The sequence below is a fragment of the Aotus nancymaae genome, unplaced genomic scaffold, assembly GCF_030222135.1.
Source record: "Aotus nancymaae isolate 86718 unplaced genomic scaffold, 86718_ANA_hifiasm-v0.15.2.pri h1tg000006l, whole genome shotgun sequence".
Lineage (NCBI taxonomy): Eukaryota > Metazoa > Chordata > Mammalia > Primates > Aotidae > Aotus > Aotus nancymaae.
In genome coordinates this window covers 5,315,729-5,338,462 of record NW_026988417.1, presented here as the reverse complement: position 1 = coordinate 5,338,462, position 22,734 = coordinate 5,315,729, and the positions used below count along the sequence as shown (strand labels likewise).

Sequence of the window (22,734 nt, the reverse complement as noted above, 5' to 3'; positions counted from 1 at the left end):
AAAGGGGTGTCTCGTGAATGCAGTGATGAGTCAATTACCCAATCCAGCTCTCTCAAGGGAACAGGGAGACAGAGCCCAAGAGGAGGGGCGTGTTTGCGCACAGTTAGGGCCACGCTGTGAGCCAGTGGCAAGGTGGAGGCAGGATCCCAGCCCCTCTCGAGCACTCTGTCCTCCACCTTTCTCAGCAAGACCATGAAATTCCAGCTGGCTGCTGAAGGCTCCCCGTCTGCAGCACTAACGCTGGCTGTGATTATTACTGTGAGTAACACGACCAGACCAAGGAGATGCCAGTGCCTCCAAAGCACACCCTGCTACCATCAATCCCTCCTCCTCTGAGCCTCAGTGTTCTCGTCTCTAAAATGGGGCCATAGCAGCAATCGGGTGGAGTCAGGAGGTGGCTGGGAGTTAGTAAGTAGAGCCCTAGGGCTGGGAAGCCAAACGCCACCTCTGGGTGGCAAGCACATCCCTCCCCAGACTATGGGGCCCCATCCCTGGCCCCCTGGCTCAAGTGGGCCCTGACCCTCTCTTGTCAATCCAGGTACCGGAAAGTGGTGTCCAACATGTGTGAGGGTGGCGTGGACCTGCAGCAGGGTCCCATGCAGCTGCAGTGCCCCCTCACCCCGCCCCGCGGCCTGCAGGTCAGCATCCGAGGCGAGGCGGTGGCCGTGCGACCTGGAGAGGACATCCTGTTTGTGGTGCGGCAGGAGCAGGTGAGTGAGCACCTCCCAGCGGGCTCACGGGACTGTCGGGCAGGGTCGACTCCAACTAGGCACACAGAGGTCATGGTGAGGGGGTCTCCTCTGCCTGGAAGTGGCTCAGGGCGTTGCCGTGGGCCAGCCCGTCCGGCCTGCAGGAGGCAGCAGAGGATTGGAAATCCACTTCTTGGGTCCAGACCAGCATTTAACAATGAGACACAGAGGAAAATAGAATAGGACATAGAGGGTATCAGGTGCCCGCAGAGCAGAAGGAGATAGTTTCACATATGGGGGGGGGCGGTGGTTACTGGCCTTGGTATAAAATGTATTCATTCCCGTGGGCAGCAGCACGTTTTTTAAGCCGGTAATTATATTGATTTAGTTAATTTGGGATCTTATGAGAAACAGAAAGTTAAAAACACTGTTACTTATAATTACACAACCCAAGATAAGTCCTGTGTGTGCACGGACAGATACTGTTAGAAATACTCACACAAACACAGATCGAAATTTCCTCCCAGCCTCCCACGCTTGCTTTTTTTGCTTTAGAACAAGTGTTACATTTTCTTCTGACGTTAAAAATAATGAGTGTTCATTGTAGAACGTTTGGAAAACACACACAAAATACCAAGAGTATAAATATCTCTCAAAAGTCTCCCCCAGTCCTCCGTGGTAACAACTGTTAGTTTTCCATATTTCCTTCTAGTCTTTTTAAATTAATTTGTAAAATGCTTGTTTTTCTGACTCTAGAATAAACTAACGCTCATTGTAGCAAATTCAAAACCAAAATCTAGAAAAACTTACAAACAGGCAGAAAATTCAAGATGACGGAAAAGGACAAAGGAGAGTTCCAGGCCCCCGTGTTGCACCCGAGGGGGGGCGCACCTAGGACCCTGGCTCTCTCCTGGCACACAGCTTTCCTGGGCACTTGGCTCTTTGGTGAACAGCACGGGGGATGCAGCAAGTGTGGCTGCACAGTGACACATGTCCTGTTTAAATGGCCTTCAAAATACGGTGCCAAGGTGGGGTGGGACGTTGGTGACAAAGGTCTTTGGAGTTGGAAAGCAGGGAGCCTGGTCTAATGCAAACAGGGAAACTGAGGCCCAGGAGCACGCAGAGCAGTGCTTGCCAGCGCCTCCTTGGGGGGCGCTGTGCACGAGCCACTGCCTGCACTCCTGGTACAACCTTCAGTGGTGTCCTCTTGCCAACCTGCCTTATAGCTGGGGAAACTGAGGCTTGGACACTCCCAAGGCCACACAGGAATGAGTGGCAGGGCTGGCATTGGGTCCCCGCCCCGAGACTCCACGTGGACAGAGTCTAGGTACCCAGACCTGAGCGGTTCCCTGGTGCAGGCACTGCTGCTGATGGAGACGGGCCCTGCGACCCACACGCCTCAGAGCCAGGGGCAGCCCTGGGCGCCTCTGTTCGCAGCAGGTCATGGGACGGCAGGAGGACAGAGCCGCTGCCCCGCCTGGACCCTCGGAGTGGACCCCCTGCAGCTCCCTGTCCGGGGCCGACTTCCAGGAAAAACGGCCCTCTGCTGCCCCCTAGAGCCTGGCGTCTCAGCAGCACAGTCGCGTCTGCAGAGTCTCCAGTGGGACCCGGTCCACCACCCGCCCAGGGGGCGAGGACCCTTGCTGGGACTGCTCTGTGGGCAGGAGCTGGAGTTGGCGGAGGCGAGGAGAGTGATCAAAGACGCTCTTAGTGGGGAGAGTCGCCCCACTGTGCACCTACTGTCAGGAAGAGGCCACCGCCACACTAGGGAAGGGGTGGGGGTGTGGGATCTGGGGTGGCACACTCACTCACTGGTGCACACGCTCACACATACACACAAACTCACACCCAGACACACATACACCTACACGCTCACACATACACACACCTACACGCTCACACATACACACAAACTCACACCCACACATATGCTTATACACTCACATACACCTACACACTTACACATACACACAAACACCCAGACACACATATGCCTACACGCTCACACACAGAGACTAACACCCAGACACACATATGCCTACACACACACATACACACACCCAGATGCACACATGCCTGCACGCTCATGTATACACACAAACACACCCACTTGCACACTCATGTATTCACACTCATGTGTGCAGATATATCTGTACACAGTCACACACACTCTCAAACATAGGCCAAGCAACTCTTGCAAACAGCACTGGGTTTAGGGGAGTCTAAGTTTTTTAAATATCTTAAAAATTAAAAATCAGGTCTGATAGAGGCCCCTGTAAATATGGAATAGACCCATGTAAATACAGCCGAGGGATGTTTGATGTGTGTGCAAAAACAACTCACTGAGGGGAGGGCTTATTCGTCCAATAAAAATGAAGCTCCGCCTAAACCTCACATCTGATAGAAAAAATGAACTCAAAATTGCTGCGATTTCAATGTAACATGTAAAAATCATAAACCTTTTAGAAAAACTATAGGAGAAAACATGTAGGGCTGGGAAAGGAGTCCTTGGACTTCACACTAAAGGCAGAATCAAAAGGAAAGTTGATAAATTGGGCTTCATCAGGATTAGACACTTTTGCTCTGTGAAGCACCCATGTTAAGAAGATGAAAGTCAAGCTACAGAGTGAGAGAAAATATTTACAAACCATGTGTCCAACAAGGACCAGTACCTAGACTAGAGGAAGATCATTCAACCCAACGGCAATGTTGGAAACAGATGCTCGGTGCCACAAAGAAAAATCAGCACAAAGACAAAGGATCTTTCAGCAACGCAATTTTTACTTCCTGCACTGCAGGAAGGGGACCCTCACTAGCCATCGTGCCATGAGAGTACAATGAGCAAAGGAAAACACACAAATTTATCCTTATGCATTTGGGGTTGTCCTTACTGCTGTGTGTGATCTCCATTGGCTGGAGTCAGACCTCACAATCTAAACTAAAACCCGATTGGCTGATAACTTACAACTTTTCTAAACAGGTAAAAGCAATGGAGAGCTGGGACATGCCTGTGAGCACGTCCAGCACAGATATCTTGGTTAAAGTACAAGGACATAGAATGTACTACGTGCCTGTAAGCATGGCGTGTCTAACAGCTACATAGGATGGGGCTTAACAAAGAGTTATTAGCACGCTTATTCTTTAACAAGAAAGGAAACTTTAAAAAGGAACTTTTCTACTTCCCACAAGAAAAGAAACCATCCAGTTAGAAAATGAGCAGAAGAACTGAAAAGACTTCACCAAGAGGATGGGCAAATGACACGTACGCACATGAAAAGATGGTCAGCACCGTCTGCCGCCAGGGAGGCCCACAGCCAAACACCGCTGCACACCTATCAGAGTGGCTGGCATTCGAAACAGCGCCCGCACGAAGTGCTGGTGAGGAGGCAGCGCAGGGCACTGGATCCCTCACATGTGGCTGAGCCGCTGGAGAATGGCCCCGGTGATCTGGAAAGCAGTCCAGCCTTTTCTTAACAAACTCAACATGCAACAACCAGAGGACCCAGCACCTGCACTGGTGGCGGACACACCGGAGAAACGAAGGCTTCTGTTCACACAGACACCTGCATGTGTCTGTTCATAGCAGTGTTATTTATAAAGGCCAGAAGCTCAAACAGCCCAGCGCTCTGCAGTGGCTGAGGGGTTGCACAGGCCGTGGTGCCCCCGTGCCAAGACGCCATGCGGCAATGAGAAGGAATCTGTTATTAATACCTGCAGCAGCTGGGCTGGGCACGGTGGCTCACGTCTGTAATCCCAGCACTTTGGGAGGCCGAGGTGGGCAGATCACCTGAGGTCAGGAGTTTGAGACCAGCCTGGCCAACATGGCGAAACCCTGCCTCTACTAAAAATACAAAAACTAGCCGGTGTGGTGGTGCATCCCTGTAATCCTGGCTACTCGGGAGGCTGAGGCTTGAGAATCACTTGAACCTGGGAGTTGGAGGTTGCAGTGAGCCAAGATCCAGCCTGGTTAACAGAGTGAGACTCCAACTCAAAAGAAAAGAAAATAAAATACCTGCAGCAACCTGGACGAGCCTCAAGTGGATCACGCCGAGTGGAAAAAGGCACTCCCACGTGATCCCTTGCTATGCCACTCATTTATATAACACTCCTGAAATACAGAAATGGAGAAGGGATAGAAACTTATTATCAAAATTATAGAAGGAAGATTCGTGGTTGGAATGGAGCTGAGCTAATGCGGGGAAGTGGGTGTGTCTGCAAAGGGTGCCCGGTGGGGCCTGAGTGGCGGCTGAATTGCCCTGTCTCCTTCCTGTATCAATGTCCATGTCCCGGTTGTGACATGATCCTTTGCCAAGATGTTAGCCTTAGGGAGAGCTGGGCATGGGGTATACTGAGGGGAGAGCCGGGCATGGGGCATACTGAGGGGAGAGCCAGGCATGGGCACATGGAGGGGAGAGCCGGGCATGTGGCACACGTAGGGGAGAGCCAGGCATGGGGCATACTGAGGGGAGAGCCGGGCATGGGGCACACGTAGGGGAGAGCCGGGCATGGGCACACGTAGGGGAGAGCCGGGCATGGGCACACGTAGGGGAGAGCCGGGCATGGGCACACGGAGGGGAGAGCCGGGCATGGGCACACGGAGGGGAGAGCCGGGCATGGGGCACACAGAGGGGGGAGCCAGGCATGGGGCGCACCCCAAGGGGAGAGCCGGGTATGGGGCATACTGAGGGGGGAGCCGGGCATGGGGCACACGGAGGGAAGAGCCAGGCATGGGGCATACTGAGGGGAGAGCCAGGCATGGGCACACGGAGGGGAGAGCCAGGCATGCGGCACACGTAGGGGAGAGCCGGGCATGGGGCATACTGAGGGGAGAGCCGGGCATGGGGCACACGTAGGGGAGAACCGGGCATGGGCACACGTAGGGGAGAGCCGGGCATGGGCACACGGAGGGGAGAGCCGGGCATGGGGCACACGGAGGGGGGAGCCAGGCATGGGCACACGGAGGGGAGAGCCGGGCATGGGGCACACAGAGGGGGGAGCCAGGCATGGGGCGCACCCCAAGGGGAGAGCCGGGTATGGGGCATACTGAGGGGGGAGCCGGGCATAAGGCGCACCCCAAGGGGAGAGCCGGGCATGGACACACGGAGGGGAGAGCCGGGCATGGGCACACGGAGGGGAGAGCCAGGCATGGGGCACACGGAAGGGAGAGCTGGGCATGGGCACACAGAGGGGAGAGCCGGGCATGGGGCACACGGAGGGGAGAGCTGGGCATGGGCACACGGAGGGGAGAGCCGGTGGTTCTGGATCAGAACCTTACTACTACATAGGAACCTACCATTATCTCTGAAGAAAATATTTCATTTTTTTTTAAAGCACTGGTAATAATAATGGATCTAAATGAAATATACCACAATGTGAATCGCCGGTATTATGATGAGATTTAGGTTTTTTCTTTTCTTGGCTATTTGTATTTTCTATTTTCTACCTTGAGAATATGCTACTTTAGTGGTTAGCAGAGAAAAGGACAAGTTATTTCAACCAAGCAAAACGTTTAAGAAGTCGAATGGGCATGAGTGCGGCACTCGCAGGCAGGAACCCAGGCCCCGAGGGTGGCACCTCACGCAGGGTGACCGGGTCACCGGTCCTGACTCTGGGTCACACGTGCCTTCTCCTTCCCAGGATTAGCACAGGAGCCCCCTCCCTCCATGGGAGCGGGTCAGACTCCCCCGCTGCCTTCCCCTCATTCCCCGCCCCACCCTGCGAGGCTGCCTTTACACAGAGAGAACCAACGAGGTCACGTTCTGAGGTTCCTGGTAGATGTGAATGTTGGGAGACACTGTCCAAGCCAGTTTACCATATCTGTGGAAAGTTAAGTGAACAGAATTTACATAAATGTTTTCTATCCACTTGCAAAGTTTGGCCGGTGCACCGAAAAGATGGCTGAATGGTTAGTGACCATGCTGCTGCCTTCTTCACCACTAGGAGATGGCTTCCTGGTGCCCCCGGTGCGGGCATCGGAACAGGGAAGGGGAGGAGGGGAGGGAGGGAGGGAGAACGTGATCATGAGACCTCAGGTCCAAGAAGTTCCTGTTCCTTCACTCAGTTCCCAACTCTGTGAGGGGAACTCTGCGAGGGGAACTGGCAGGAGGTGGTGGAGCAGCCTCCATGGGTGACTTGGGGCCTCTGGGTATGGCAGTTGGTGGGAGCTCCTCTCTGTACCCACCCTGCAGCATCTCAGTGTCACTCCTGGTACCACATGGTCTGAGAAAGAGAAAATCAGGAACCACAGCCTCCCGGAAGGGAGATCCTGCTTCGTTTGCAGGCGGCTTAGGCGCTGCCAGACGTGTGCCTCTCCCCTGCCGAAACCCTCCACACTGTGGGAGCTCCCCTCACCCTCCTGGCTCCAGGCCAGGCACAGGCCTCGGTGGGTCTCCCTAGGACCCTCCCTGCCCCCCAGCTGCTCTCTGATGACACCCTTGGGCCTCCCCATCTCCCTCTCTGCCGCTGGGTGATTGTTCTGAAGTGTCCCCTGGCCACAGCCCCTCGTTAAACCAGCTGCCTTGGTCAGCCCCACACTCCAGGCAGAATCTCCAGGGCAGAACCAGGCCCAGTCCCCTGTGGGTCCCCAGACCCACTCATTTCAAGGAAAGGCCAGAGGGAATGAATGAATGAGTGAGTGAGTGAGTGAGCCGCTCTGGCCTCTCAGCTTCAAGGCTCACTCCTGAGTGGCCACATGGTGCTTCCCTGCAGGGCGATGTCCTGACCACCAAGTACCAGGTGGACCTCGGGGACGGCTTCAAGGCCATGTACGTGAACCTTACGCTGACCGGGGAGCCCATCCGGCACCGCTATGAGAGTCCCGGTATCTACCGCGTGTCTGTCAGGGCAGAGAACATGGCTGGCCACGACGAGGCGGTGCTCTTTGTCCAGGTCAACTGTAAGTTTGTCGCCCTGTGAGAGAACCTGGCTTTGGGAGAAACACAGGGAATCCCTCAGGACTGCTCTAGGCCCCTGGTACTCAGGACGGCGAGCCCAAGGGCAGGGAGGCAGGGAGGCTGGGTCAAGCCCACACCCCATGACCCATACAATAGTAGGGTGGGGCTGGTAAGTGGTGGTGATATTGATGATAGTGGTGGTGGTGATGGTGGTAGTGGTGATACAGGTGGCGATGGTGGTGGTGATAGTGGAGGTAGTGGTGATGGTGGTGGTGGTGGTGGTGGCGGGGATGGTGCTGATAGTGGTGGTTATGCTGGTGGTGATGGTGATGGTGATGGTGGTGGTGGTGGTGGTGGTGGTGGTGATAGTAGTGAAGGGGATGGATGGCGACAGTACTGGTGGTGGCGACAGTATTGGTGGTGGCGACAGTACTGGTGGTGGCGACAGTACTGGTGGTGGCGACAGTACTGGTGGTGGCGACAGTACTGGTGGTGGCGACAGTACTGGTGGTGGAGACAGTACTGGTGGTGGAGACAGTACTGGTGGTGGCGACAGTACTGGTGGTGGCGACAGTATTGGTGGTGGCGACAGTACTGGTGATGGTGACAGTACTGGTGATGGCGACAGTATTGGTGGTGGTGACAGTATTGGTGGTGGTGGTGATAGCAATGATGTTGCTGGTGACAACAATCACTAGGCAGCCTCTGAAATGCCCCGTGCCCTGATATTGTCTAACCCTGGCCTTTTCGGGTCTCACAGCCCCCCTGCAGGCCCTCTACCTGGAGGTGGTTCCTGTCGTTGGCATCAACCAGGAGGTGAACCTCACGGCTGTGCTGCTTCCCTTGAACCCCAACCTCACCGTCTTCTACTGGTGGATCGGCCACAGCCTGCAGGTGCGCCAGCCTTGCCCCGCTCAGCCCTCCTTCCTGCAGGCTCCCCCGAGGTGCACAGTGGGGCAGAGCTTGGCCCCAGGTGTTCAACAGGAGGACGCAGTGCAAAGCACACTCCTCAGCCTTCGGCCCCTCCTGGGGCGATTGAGAGGGACGCGCCCTGGCGTTCGTTCACTCATCACCCGCTGTGGGTGGCTGTTCAGGGCCCGTCTTCTCAATAGTGCCAGATGAGTCGGACTAGATCCTGCCTTTTCCTGGAAAGAGGTGGGAGCACAGCGGCTGACCGAGTTGGGGGTGGTAGGAGTTACGGGGACAGGAAGGTGGGCTGCAAGAGAGCTCCAAGAAAGGAGGGGGCATCTGCAGTGAGGGGCCCCGGCAAGGCTTTATGGAAGAAGAGGTCATGGGGCTTAGAAGCCTCACTCAGAGGCCTGGATCACACCCTGTCTGCAGTGGGGAGCCACAGATAGTTCTTGAGTAGGAGAGAGCCCAAATCAGCAGAATGCCTGCACTTGGGGCAAGACCCAGTGACAGGCATCCTGCACTCATTCAGCAAACAGCCCAGCACCGCCAGGCAGGAAGCCTCCTACCAGCAGCTGAGAGCCCGGACACGGAGGCCCAGCAAGTGGAGGGCTGTGGCCTCTGGACTGTGTTTCTGTGGAAGGGGGAGGGTTGAGAAGGAGCTCAGGGTCTGGGTTCGGGTCTCGGCCCCGCCTCTTCCAGCTGTGTGCTCCGTGCACATCACTTCACCCTGCAGAGCCTCTGCCTCCACATCTACACCTGTTGGGGGGGCTCTCCTGTCTGCGGGGCAACACGACGCCCACCCTGCTAAGTGTGCACCACCCCCACAGTGGGGTCCTGAGCTGGGCGCTGGCTTGGTGCCATGGATGCCAGAGCCATGGCTCCTTCACAGCTGCCGGGGCCATGTGTGGGGCTGGGAAGATGATGTGGGTCACGGAGTGAAGGTCCATCCTGGCAGCCACATCAGGCCTCCTAAATACCCACGTGGGAGGGGCCTGGGGAGCTGTCGAGAAGGAAGGGGGTGCTGGGGTCTCATGCTCCTGCTGTGTTGGCTTAGAACCAGGTGCCCATGAGGTCAGGAGTCTGAGACCAACCTGGCCAACATGGTGAAACCCTGTCTACTAAAAATACAAAAATTAGCCAGGCGTGGTGGTGCAAATGCCTGTAATCTCAGCTACTCGGGAAGCTGAGGCGGGAGAATCACTTGAACCCGGGAGGCAGAGGTTGCAGTGAGCCAAGATCACACCACTGCACTCCAGCCTGGGCGACAGATCGAGACTCCGTCTCAACAACAAAAAAAGAACCAGGTGCCCCCCCCGTGCCTCCTTGGATGCCGCCAACACAGGACATCCATAATGGGCCCATTTGCCGATGAGAACAAGGGGACAGTGATGCCCTTAGTGAGGCAGTGACCACAGACCAGCATCCCCCATGACCGCTGACTCGCCCAGCCAGGACCCTGAGCCCTGCTGTGCCCCTGCAGCCCCTCCTTTCCCTGGATAATTCTGTGACAACGCGATTTTCGGACACGGGCGACGTGCGTGTGACGGTGCAGGCCGCCTGCGGGAACTCGGTGCTGCAGGACTCCAGGGTCCTCCGCGTGCTGGGTGAGTCCTTCCGGGGTCTGGCAGCACGGCCTCTGCACCCCTGCCGCCGTTTGGGGGGCTGGGCCACATGGGTTTCATAAGCCATGGATGTCCTGATCACCCTGGGTGGCCCTGGGGTGAGAAGGGAGGAGCTGGATAAACACAGCCCTGCCCAGTTAGAGACTGGACAGTCTCCCAGTCTCTCTGGCCTCAGTTTCCCCATCTGCAAAATAAATACTGACAACTCCTGTGTCCCAAGACACTTATGGGACACAACACACAGGGACAAGGTCACCCAGCAACAAGAGAGCAGGTTTGGGTACTGGCTCTGCCTGCCGCCCAGGCCCCGGCCCTCTTGGCCCCTCCGGCCACCCGAGCATTGTCTCATGATTGCAGCTTAAAGAGGACTCCCATCTATAGAAACGCTGAGCCTCCTGTTCTGAATCTGCATCCTCATTTCTCTGCGCTCACTGGGGGCTCTTAGCCCCTCGTGGGAGATATTGACAATAGTAATTGGTCCTAAGACTGGAGGAGCACCCACTCTTGCATACCCTTGTCCCCAACATCACAGCAATAAACCCTCATTTTGCTTTAAGAAGAGCCTTTACTGTGGACAGCAGCCATCAGTTAAATATTTAGCTCGACAAGTATGCAAAGGGCTGGGCTGCCCACACAGTCCTGTCACACCCTGAAGGAGGCTGCCCTTGGCTATTCTTCATTGCTGGCCCAGGAGCTTTGCAAAGGCCACTCTCATCATAGGATGTTGGGTTTGCAGTTCTCAAAGCACTCGTCCCTTGAGCCCTCAGCCCTGCGCAGCCTCCTCCCACTGTTTCTATGTGAGAAAACTGAGGCCTGAGAAGTGGTGAGGTTAAAATTTAGCTCTGAGACCCCTGATGACTCTAGAATTGGGCTCTGAGCCATGGACCATGGGAAATGTGGGAAAAAGAAGAAGACAGGGCCTCTGCTCTCAAGAGACTCTTAATTTGGTGGGGGGACCAGCCAGTTGAAGTCCATGGATCCTTGAGGGATGAGAAGCTGACGTCATAGGGTGTGTTCATCCTTGCGAGTCAAGGAGGCAAATCACAGAGCAGGCTCGCTGCACACCAGGCCTCCCTCCTGGGTCAGTGTCTGTCATCATCACTAGCATCTTCGTCACTGCTGTTGTAAGAAGGCAGCCAGTGACATGGGTCCTGCGACAGGCCACCACTGCTGGCGCCCAGGGAGGGAGCTGGTTTCCAAACACAAGATCAGGACTGCTCTCAGCCTGCTCGAGAAGATGATGGGGCTGCTGGGCCCTGGGATCTGAACCCAGGGCCGACCTGATGGCTGAACCATCCAGGGCATGTGCCCGCCCCCCAACAAGAGCCATCAGATCCAGGCTGTCCAGGACTGACCAGTCTCCCTCCTCTGCCTCTTTCCAGATCAATTTCAGGTCATGCCTCTAGAGTTTTCCAAGGAGCTGGATGCCTACAACCCCAACACGCCCGAGTGGAGGGAAGACGTGGGCTTGGTGGTCACCCGGCTGCTGTCCAAGGTGTCGCCCAGAGCCTGGAGCCTCCCCAGCCCAGTGGCACTTCCAGCATCCAGAGAAGCCCAAGGGCCCCCGGGGCACCCAGGGCAGGGAGAGGCTGGTGGCACTGCCCTGGCACACGATGCTGTGGCCTTCGAGCTGGCTGGGGTTGTTGGTAGCTATGGTGGAGGCGGGCGGCACTGCCCTGGCTCAGGGGACCTGCAGCTGGAGTGCCACCTCACCGGGGAGGGACCACGGGCACCCTCCATGCACACGATCCAGGGAGCACCCGCTGTTTGCAGGAGACCCCTCTGCCGCCCCCCAGTGGTCCGGAGTCTCTTTAAAGCAATTTTCCTTCATTCGCTGAATTTCTCTTCTGGCCTGGACACTGGAGACAGAGAAGAGTCCAGTGTGCTCACCACCCTCTGGGAGCTCCCAGCAGGCATCGGGGTGGGCAGTAGGATGCCAAGGCCCTTGGCCCCCCAGTGAGAGAGACCAGCCCTCTAGAGTCATCTCAGGCTGTCACAGGCTGGGGCCTGCTCTGACCGGGCTTCCCCTCCTCCTGTGAATAATGCCGGTGAAAGGGTCCTGGGCACTGAAGGATGAATAGGGCTTTGCCAGATGGAAGTGTGTGGAGTGTGACTTCCAGGAGGCAGAGCCCCCTCCATGAGCAGCGCCTGTGGGTTGAGGGAGTTCTGTGTGGGTGTGTGACCCTAGCTGGGCCTGGGGTGTTGGGGAGTGGGAAGGGGGAGGCGGCTGGAGTCAGTGGGGCCAGGTCACAGACCTGGAGGGGTGTGGTAAGGAGCTTTGTCTGGGAGGACAGTAGCCAGGGAGGCAGGTGCTCATTCCGGTCATGTTCTGAAGGGTGGACTGAGGGCCAGGCCTGGCCAAGGGGAGGCCGGTATGAGAGCACAGGGCCTGAATAGCAGGGCTGGGGGTCCTGGACAGCTGGGTGCGGGAGGTAGCTCAGCACACCCTGGGACCCTGGAGCCATCCCCACGCCATGCAGGGGTCAGGAATGGCTTGTAGGACAGGCGTCCAGGACTTAGGCCAAGAAGGGAGAGAGGGTGTTCCTGGGGGCCCTGGCATGAGGCAGGGGATGAGGAAGACAAGCAGACCAAGCAGGCTTCACTGTCCCCACAGGAAACCAGCGTCCCTGAGGAGCTGCTGGTGACTGTGGTGAAGCCGGGGCTGCCCACCTTGGCTGACCTGTACGTGCTCCTTCCCGCTCCCAGGCCCACAAGGAAGAGGAGCCTCTCGAGTGATAAGGTATGTCCTGCGGCCACTGGACCCCCAGGTCCTCCCTGCACAGCCCAGGGCTCGGGCCATTCACAACAAGCAGGAACGTCTCAGTGGCTTATGGCAGGCCTCTTTCTGGCTGCATCACAGGCTGACTCAGGGTGGCTGGCCCTCCTCCACCTGTGGCTATGCCCTCTGGAAGTCATGCAGCCTCTAAGGTCACTGTGGCAGAGGTAGTCGGGAGAGGGCACAGGCTGGACCACCTCCTGAGGGGGACTCACTCACTTCCTCTCCCATATCTTTGGCTGGAGAGGGTCACATGGCCCCAGCCTGACTGCCAGGGGCACTGGGAAATGTGGGTAAGCACTGTCAGGGAAGATACCGAAGGGCGTGGGTTTCAGGACCGAGCAGAACTCGGCCCCCATGCAGTTAGCAAATGTCTTCATTACATAGGACAACTTCTAAATCATAGCCTCATGGAGGGGATAAAAGACCTGCCATGTGACAGGTGTGGGAAGGAGACACAAAGATGAACCAGAATCCCGTCACACCCACTAGGGTGGCTAAAATTAAAAAGCAGACAATTCCAAGTGTTGGCATGGAAGCGGAGAAATCAGAACCTCTCACGCTGCTGCTGGAAAGGGTTCAGCTGCTGTGCAAAACGGGCTGGAAGTTCCTCAGTAAATTACACCTAGAGTTACCATATGACCCAGCACGTCCACTTCTGGATTTATACCCAAGAGAAACAAAAATATACGTCCACAGTACATGGAGTCATAGTTAGGTGACTCGTCACAGCCACGAAGTGCTCATCAGGTGATGAGTGAAGAAACAAAATGTAGTCCAACCTTACGATGGAATATTCTTTGACCACCAAAAGGAATGAAGCCCTTGACACTTCTGAAAGCATGGACGAACCTTGAAAACCTGATGCTAAGAGAAAGAGGCCAGTGGCAGAAGACTAGGAAATGCCCTGAGCAGGCAGCTCTGTAGAGACAGACAGAAATGGGTGTTGTCAGGGGCTGGGGGAGGGCGCGTGGGGAGTGGCTGCTAAGCAGGGGCTGGGGGAGGGCGCGTGGGGAGTGGCTGCTAAGCAGGGGCTGGGGGAGGGTGCGTGGGGAGTGGCTGCTAAGCAGGGGCTGGGGGAGGGCGCGTGGGGAGTGGCTGCTAAGCAGGGGCTGGGGGAGGGCGCGTGGGGAGTGGCTGCTAAGCAGGGGCTGGGGGAGGGCGCGTGGGGAGTGGCTGCTAAGCAGGGGCTGGGGGAGGGCGCGTGGGGAGTGGCTGCTAAGCAGGGGCTGGGGGAGGGTGCGTGGGGAGTGGCTGCTAAGCAGGGGCTGGGGGAGGGCGCGTGGGGAGTGGCTGCTAAGCAGGGGCTGGGGGAGGGCGCGTGGGGAGTGGCTGCTAAGCAGGGGCTGGGGGAGGGCGCGTGGGGAGTGGCTGCTAAGCAGGGGCTGGGGGAGGGCGCGTGGGGAGTGGCTGCTAAGCAGGGGCTGGGGGAGGGCGCGTGGGGAGTGGCTGCTAAGCAGGGGCTGGGGGAGGGCGCGTGGGGAGTGGCTGCTAAGCAGGGGCTGGGGGAGGGTGCGTGGGGAGTGGCTGCTAAGCAGGGGCTGGGGGAGGGTGCGTGGGGAGTGGCTGCTAAGCAGGGGCTGGGGGAGGGTGCGTGGGGAGTGGCTGCTAAGCAGGGGCTGGGGGAGGGTGCGTGGGGAGTGGCTGCTAAGCAGGGGCTGGGGGAGGGCGCGTGGGGAGTGGCTGCTAAGCAGGGGCTGGGGGAGGGCGCGTGGGGAGTGGCTGCTAAGCAGGGGCTGGGGGGAGGGCGCGTGGGGAGTGGCTGCTAAGCAGGGGCTGGGGGAGGGCGCGTGGGGAGTGGCTGCTAAGCAGGGGCTGGGGGAGGGCGCGTGGGGAGTGGCTGCTAAGCAGGGGCTGGGGGAGGGCGCGTGGGGAGTGGCTGCTAAGCAGGGGCTGGGGGAGGGCGCGTGGGGAGTGGCTGCTAAGCAGGGGCTGGGGGAGGGCGCGTGGGGAGTGGCTGCTAAGCAGGGGCTGGGGGAGGGCGCGTGGGGAGTGGCTGCTAAGCAGGGGCTGGGGGAGGGTGCGTGGGGAGTGGCTGCTAAGCAGGGGCTGGGGGAGGGTGCGTGGGGAGTGGCTGCTAAGCAGGGGCTGGGGGAGGGCGCGTGGGGAGTGGCTGCTAAGGAGGGGCTGGGGGAGGGCGCGTGGGGAGTGGCTGCTAAGGAGGGGCTGGGGGAGGGCGCGTGGGGAGTGGCTGCTAAGCAGGGGCTGGGGGAGGGCGCGTGGGGAGTGGCTGCTAAGCAGGGGCTGGGGGAGGGCGCGTGGGGAGTGGCTGCTAAGCAGGGGCTGGGGGAGGGCGCGTGGGGAGTGGCTGCTAAGCAGGGGCTGGGGGAGGGCGCGTGGGGAGTGGCTGCTAAGCAGGGGCTGGGGGAGGGCGCGTGGGGAGTGGCTGCTAAGCAGGGGCTGGGGGAGGGTGCGTGGGGAGTGGCTGCTAAGCAGGGGCTGGGGGAGGGTGCGTGGGGAGTGGCTGCTAAGCAGGGGCTGGGGGAGGGCGCGTGGGGAGTGGCTGCTAAGGAGGGGCTGGGGGAGGGCGCGTGGGGAGTGGCTGCTAAGGAGGGGCTGGGGGAGGGCGCGTGGGGAGTGGCTGCTAAGCAGGGGCTGGGGGGAGGGCGCGTGGGGAGTGGCTGCTAAGCAGGGGCTGGGGGAGGGCGCGTGGGGAGTGGCTGCTAAGGAGGGGCTGGGGGAGGGCGCGTGGGGATTGAGTGCTAAGGCTAGGGAGATTCTTTGGGAGAGGATGAGAATGTGCAGGAATTAGATAGTGGCAATGCTCGCACAACTATGGAAATATACTAAAATGCCTTAAATTGTATACTTTAAAAGAGTAAAGCTGGGCACGGTGGCTCACGCCTGTAATCCCAGCACTTTGGGAGGCTGAGGCGGGAGGATCACAAGGTCAGGAGATCAAGACCATCCTGGCTAACACAGTGAAACCCCATCTCTACTGAAAAAAAAAAGATTAGCCAGGCATGGTGGCATGCGCCTGTAGTCCCAGCTACTTGGGAGGCTGAGGCAGGAGTATCGCTTGAACTCAGGAGGCGGAGGTTGCAGTGAGCCAAGATCGAGCCATTGCATCCCAGCCTGGGTGACAAAGTGAGACTCTGTCTCAAAAAAAAAAAAATAGTAAATGTTACTATCAGTTTCTAAAAATGAACCAGAAGCTCACATAGCCTGCACTGGTCATGGAGACCGATGCTCACTCGGGTGATCTGGAAAGCGTAGCCAGTCCGCGGGAAGGGCAGTGCACATCCCAGCATACCCGTGTGGTGCCACATCCCATTTTACAGATGAGAAAATGGAGGCTTGGCGAGGGCCCCAGTCAGGAAGAGCCAGAGGCAATCAAATAGCAGAAGTGCTTCTAGACACTAACCACAGGCTATCTGGAAAGGAAATCAAGAAAACAATCCTGCTAACAGTAGCGTCAAAAATTAAAAGTAAAATAAACTACTTAGGGACAGATTGAACCAAGGAGGTGAAAACTTGTGCACTGAAAACACCAAGGAAAGAATGTGAAGACACAGATCGATGGAAAGTCATCCTGTGCTCACGGATTAGAAGAATTTATATGATTAAGATGTCATTGCTGCCTAAAGTGATCTATAGATTTAGTGCAATGTCTATCAAAATTTCAATGATGTTTTTCGCAGAAATAGAAGAAAAATTCTAAAATTTCTATGGAACCACAAAAGGCCTGAAATAGCCAAAGCCATTTTGAGCAAAAAGAAAAAAGCTGGAAACATCACACTCCCTGACTTCAAAATGCACTACAAAGTTACAGTAATCCAAACAGCATGGTACTGGCATAAAAACAGACACATAGACCCATGCAACAGAAGAGAGAGCACAGGAAGAAATCCATACATGTATGGTCAGTTGCTTTTCAATAAAGCTGCCAAGGAGACACAATTGAGAGAAGAGAGTCCCTTCCATAAATGCTGTTGGGAAACTGAATATCCACATGCAGAAGGATGCAGTTAGATTCTTACATCCTCTACAAAAAGCAACTCAAAGTGGATTAAAAACAAGTATAAGACCTGAAACTGTAAAAACACCGAAGGAAAACCTAGTGAAAAACTACCCATCAGTCTGGCCAATGCTGTTTTAGATATGACCCCAAAAGTACCTGCAGCAAAGGCAAAAATAGATAAATGGGATGATATCGAACCAGAAGACTTCTGCACAGCCAGAGAAACAGTCAGCAGAGTGAAGTGAAGACCCACAGAACTGGAGAAAAGATTCATAAAGCATACCTGACAAGGGGTTCACATCCAGAATACGTGAGAAACTCAACTCCAGCCAGGAAACAAGTGACCCGATGGAAATACAGGCAAAGGAGCCAAGTAGACCTTCCTCAAAGGGAGACACACAGATGGCCAACAGGTATGTGAAAAACATGCTCAGCGCCTAGAATCATCAGGGAAATGCTCATCAAAGCCACGGTGAGGCAGGCCTCACACCTGTTAGAATGGCTATTGAGAGCTGACCAGCGCTGTGGAAGGCGGCCGGGTCTCCAGCCCTGCCCAGCTCTGGGTGATGCTCAGACCCAGGAAGGAGTGAGAGGGGCCTGGAGGGAGCCCTCCTGTGCACCAGGCACCTCAGCATTCGTCGCATCATGCAGACCCCAGAGGAGGATGCCCATGGCCCACAAGGCTGGCTGCCTTCTGGCCACCACCCTCTCCAGCCATAGATGCCCCCCACCCTGCATCCCTTACCCCACAAGCCAGCAACATGTCCTGGGATATCCCTCCCTCAGGTCAGGGTATGATTCACCTGTCCTGCCCTGTCTCATTCTCTTCTTGGTCTTCCACCTCCAGGAAGCCTTCCCTGACCACCACTGGGGGATGGAGCCCCCTGGAGTACCCCTGCCTTTCCCCAACTTGACACACTCCATGGCCTGTGTCCCTTTTACATTCCCAACTAAAACAAGAGTTGTGGAGGGCAGAGCCACGTCTGGGTCACCTTTGTGTCCATCCATGGTTCTTGGCCAAAGTTCCCTGGTGGGTGATTATTCTCATGGTACACAGAGGCTCAGCGAGGCCAGGTGGCCTGCCCCAGCCCCATGGCTCCAGAGGGTCAAAGCAGGACTCACACCCATCCACTCAACTCTCCCATCCCCCACTGGTGGATCCCAGGGCCACTCCCCAGTTCTCCCCACCACATCCCATCACTCGCCCCACCCCTCTGGTGGATCCCAGCAGACCATGCTTGCCTCCCCCCATGGAGGACCCCCACCTCACGCCCTCCATCAGAGAAGGGCCCTTCTTCCCCTTACCCCTGTGGCAGATCCCCTCCCCCACCCCCCATGGAGGACTCCCTCACTCCCCTCCTGGAGGAGGACTCCATCTCCCCCCTTCTGGTGGAGGCCCCTCTCATTCCCCCGCCAGGTGGACGACCCCCCCATGGAGGCCCCCCTCACTGCCCCCCCAGGTAAAGGACCCCCTCTCCCCTCTGGCAGAGACCCCCTTACTGTCCCCTCTTGGCAGAGGCCCTCCTCATTCTCCCCCCAGGTGGAGGCCCCCCTCACTGCCCCCCCAGGTAAAGGACCCCCTCTCCCCTCTGGCAGAGACCCCCTTACTGTCCCCTCTTGGCAGAGGCCCTCCTCACTCTCCCCCCAGGTGGAAGCCCCCCTCACTGCCCCCCAGGTAAAGGACCCCCTCTCCCCTCTGGTGGAGGCCGCCTCACTGTCCCCTCTTGGTGGAGTCCCCTCTCTCTCCCGCCTCACCGTCCCCTCTTGGTGGAGGCCCCTCTCTCTCCCGCCTCACCGTCCCCTCTTGGTGGAGTCCCCTCTCTCTCCTGCCTCACCGTCCCCTCTTGGTGGAGGCCCCTCTCTCTCCCGCCTCACCGTCCCCTCTTGGTGGAGGCCCCTCTCTCTCCCGCCTCACCGTCCCCTCTTGGTGGAGGCCCCTCTCTCTCCCGCCTCACCGTCCCCTCTTGGTGGAGGCCCCTCTCTCTCCCGCCTCACCGTCCCCTCTTGGTGGAGGCCCCTCTCTCTCCCACCTCACTGTCCCATCTGTGCTCGCAGACGCTCACCGCCATCCGGCAGGTGCTGAAGGCTCAGAAGATCAGCTTCCTCCTGCGAGGTGGGGTCCGGGTCCTGGTGGCGCTGCGGGACACAGGCACAGGTGAGCCGCCGGGAGCACCCCAGCAGAATGGGTGGAGGAGGCATCCGGGCCCTGGAGAAGGCATGTCCCTGCAGATGTCCTCGGGCAGATGGCCAGCACCCCCTCCTGGTGGGTGTTCACCTCTGAGGGAGCCGAGAACACACCCGGGTCAGACCCAGGGCCCGCTCTCCTCCACAGCGTCCCCGTGGAGCACGGCTCTTACCTGACACCCATGCTTCGGGTCTCGGATGACCTCTGCCCCTTCCCTGCCCCACAGGGCTGTCTCCTTGGTCATCGGTCATCCTCTCCCCTTTGGGGCAAAACCTGAAGCTGAAGAAGTTTTCTCTGTTCTGTAAAGACACTGTGCCCTTGAGACTTGGCAGGTTCACCCATGCCAGCATCAACATAGCCGGGAGCTCTGCCCACAGCCCCCATTCCCAGCCAGAGCCAGGTAGAGGGCAGGGACTTCAAGGTCACACGGGTAGCACTCCTGGTCTTTTGTGGCCTCTAGCCCTTCTCAGCCACATCAGGAGCACCAGCCACGGGCATGGAGGTGGGACTGGGGCAGGGACAGGCAGGGGACGGCCGGGGACAGGTGGAGGATGGGCTGAGTAGGGAATGAGGGTGGGCTGAAGACAGGCGGGAAGCGGGCCAGGGACAGGCAGGGGACAAGCTGGGGATGGGCGGGGGACAGGCGGAGGACAGATGGGCCGCGGACGGCCCAGGTGTGGGCGGTGCCTGTGGCCCTCCGCTGACAACCGCTTTGCTTGCAGGCGTGCAGTGGCTGGGCGGCGGCGGCGGCTACTGGGCGGTGGTGGTGCTGTTTGTCATCGGGCTCTTCGCGGCAGGAGCGTTCATCCTCTACAAGTTCAAAAGGCAAGGCCCTTGGTGCCCTCGCCTGCTGGGCTCTGACCATGGGGCAGCCAGGCCAACTCACTCAGGCCGCTCTGGAAAGGGCCCCAGCAGGGCCTCAGAAGGGCGTGGTGAGAGTTTGTGCCTGTGGTGGGCTGCAGGGGGTGGGGGGTGCTTGCCTCGCTCTGTACCACCTGCAGGGTTCCCAGAAGAGGTGGCCACCACCACTCCCAACCCAGCAAGCATCGCCCACCCCCTCCTCACTCTGCCCAGGACATTCCGGCCATCGTCCTGTTCAGCTCCACCCACCCAGCAGGGAAGACACTGCCCATCCCACAGATGAGGAAAGCGGGCTCAGAGAGGTTAAGCTGCATGCCCAAGGTCACACAGATGGCAAGCCTCAGAGCTGGGACCTGATCCCGGCCCACCCTTATCCCAGGCTTCCTCTGCCGCCTGCCAGTCCCTTCCCTCCCCTCGAGAGCTCTTGAGAGCTACAGAGCTTCCTGCCAGGCGCTCCCACTGGGGAGGGCTCTGGGCAACCCCGAGGGAGCTGCTTGTGCCAAGGCTGGAGCAGGGCAGCAAGAACAGCTTCTGTTCATTGGGAGGGGCTTTTGTGCCTCTTTCTTTCTGAGGCTGTTCCCTGTCTATGAAATGGGGGTGATGCCCCATGCTGGGATGCGTCTTGGCCACCCTGCAGGGGTTGGACAACCAGAAGTTCTCTGGACATTAGACCTGGAATGAGCAAAGTGACCCAGTGGAATCACCAGACTCCTTCCCTGCAAACGCAGCTTCCAGATTTGGCCCTGTGGCTTCTCCCGGCCTGCTGGTTCAGCTCCGGGGGCCTCAGTCTCCCCGTTGGGATCAGCCTTGAGGACCATCAAAGGCTACAGCTCACCCTTTCTTATTTGGAGCCTAGAGCCCTTCCCCGACACCAAGCCCCGGGCTTTCATGGGCCCTGCCCTCCCCCAGCCCCTCCTCCTGCCCCTGGTCCCACCGTCTCTGATGCACTGCAGGTCTTTCGAGTAATAGTTTTATGTGTGCCCCATGCTGCAGGCTGGCCCACACTGTGACACAGCACTGACTGGGAGCGCATCCAGGAGCTCCTTACCTGCCTTGTTACTCAGCTCCACCCGCAGGGGTGGCCTCAGGCACTCAGAGCTGAACCAGAGAATCTGGGAGGACTTCCCTGAGGAAGTGACTTCTGGTGGGGATCCTGAAGGACGAATAGGAGTTTGTGGGGCAAATAAGTAGAATAGGGTCCGGGCTGTGGTCTTTCCTGATTTCCAAATTTAGAGAGTCACTGGCTTCCCAAGAGGCTCGTCCAGGGGTCCCATCGGCACTGCAAATGCGAATCAAACCCGGCATCCTCTTCCCCAGACCTGGTGCTGAGCAAATGACACTGTCCTCTGCCACGTGCCCAGGCCAGGAATCCCACCTCCTTCCCATGTGCTCCCTCCCCCAGCCTGTATCCCACGGCCACTACAAGTGGGGTTTGTCACAGTGAGGAGGTGGCAGGGGCAGCCTTCGAGGCCAGGCTTTCAGGTCCTGAAACCAGGCCCCTCACTGCCCTGGAAACAGAAGCTGCTTAAAGTTGGCACTGACAAACCCCAGGGCTGTGAGTCCAAGCTCTGGAGTTGAGTGTATTGGGCATGGGCAGAATCGTCCCCCTCGAAGACCCCACCCGAGCCTCCTTGAGCGGCGTGTCTTCAGACGAGATTGGGTGTGTTCGAGGTGGTGTGGCCGTAGGCATGCTGAGTCTTCAGATAGACGAGGGATGCTCTTGACCCTTTTGAGAGACAGGTGCACACTCCCTCTGCCCATGCGGGCGTTTCTGGATCGCCTTTAGATGTGCCAGGCTGGGCATCTTCTTGTCTGCAGGAGAGCTGCAGACCGTTTTGTTTCTGATGTGGGGCCGGGGACCCAGTGACTTCCATTTGGAGGGACTGCCCTCGGCCTCAAGGCTCTGATTTCCTCCCTGTGCCCTGTCTGTCCCTGGGGCCAGTCCCAGGCCACTGCAGCCCCACAAGGGACTTAGCCTGCAGAGGGTGCGACATCTGCCCAGAAACACACAGGTGCCTCCCAGGGAAGGGGCTGCCCTGCTCCCCACCCCAGTCGCTGTCATGCTCCCCGTCCCACCTTGCCAGGCCCATCTTCAGTCTGTTCAAAATGCTGCAGCCTTCAAATCCCGAAGGAGAGCCACAGAGAGGCCAAAGGACAGGCAGCTGCCAGCTTCCTCGTGAGACGAGCCTGGGGTGGTAAGGGCAGAAAAGGCATAAAAGTGGCTGGCCACAGGCACATCAGGGAAAAGGCTGGTGGGAGCTGTCATAGTGTCTGGCTGCCGCTCGCAAATGGCCAGGTCTCGGGGACCTGGATACTGCGGCTGCCCCCCGCCGAGGCAACCCCAGGAGCAGGGAAGTCCCCTCTGGGCACTTTTCCACAGGCCAATGTGACAAGACCCCAGCCAGCTCTGCCCCTTGTGGGCCTCTGCCCAAGCACCTTTCACACGGGGCTGCAAGGACTGCAGGGTGGCCCCGCACAGTGGCTGAGGACAGGGTCAGTCTCAGAGACCTGGACCACACCCCTGCCCTGCTGCTGACTGGCTCCGTGGCTCAGGGAGTCCCTTTTCCTGAGCCTCAGTTTCCCCATCTGTAAAGGAAGACTCAGAAGAAGGAGTGGTGAGGAGGGGAGAAGGGGAAGAGGGAAAGGAGGAGGAGAAACGAAGACGGCCGGGCGCGGTGGCTCACGCCTGTAATGCCAGCACCTTGGGAGGCCGACGTGGGCGGATCATGAGATCAGGAGTTCAGGACCATCCTGGCCAATACGGTGAAACCCCATCTCTACTAAAAGTACAAAAATCAACCAGGCATGATGGCTCATGCCTGTAATCCCAGCTAC

At 58.0% G+C, this 22,734-nt stretch overlaps 1 protein-coding gene across 2 annotated transcripts in view; it reads left to right on the top strand.

Moving 5' to 3' along the window:
• SORCS2 (sortilin related VPS10 domain containing receptor 2) overlaps positions 1-22,734 on the top strand; it is a 571,039-nt gene that overhangs the window by 543,184 nt on the left and 5,121 nt on the right. For both annotated transcript variants that reach the window (XM_064365545.1, XM_064365541.1), the window contains exons 18-25: positions 539-710; positions 7,398-7,584; positions 8,343-8,476; positions 9,975-10,098; positions 11,499-11,611; positions 12,731-12,856; positions 18,909-19,008; positions 19,761-19,863. In XM_064365545.1, coding sequence (XP_064221615.1) covers positions 539-710; positions 7,398-7,584; positions 8,343-8,476; positions 9,975-10,098; positions 11,499-11,611; positions 12,731-12,856; positions 18,909-19,008; positions 19,761-19,863 — 1,059 coding nt within the window. The remainder of the gene's footprint in view (positions 1-538; positions 711-7,397; positions 7,585-8,342; positions 8,477-9,974; positions 10,099-11,498; positions 11,612-12,730; positions 12,857-18,908; positions 19,009-19,760; positions 19,864-22,734) is intronic.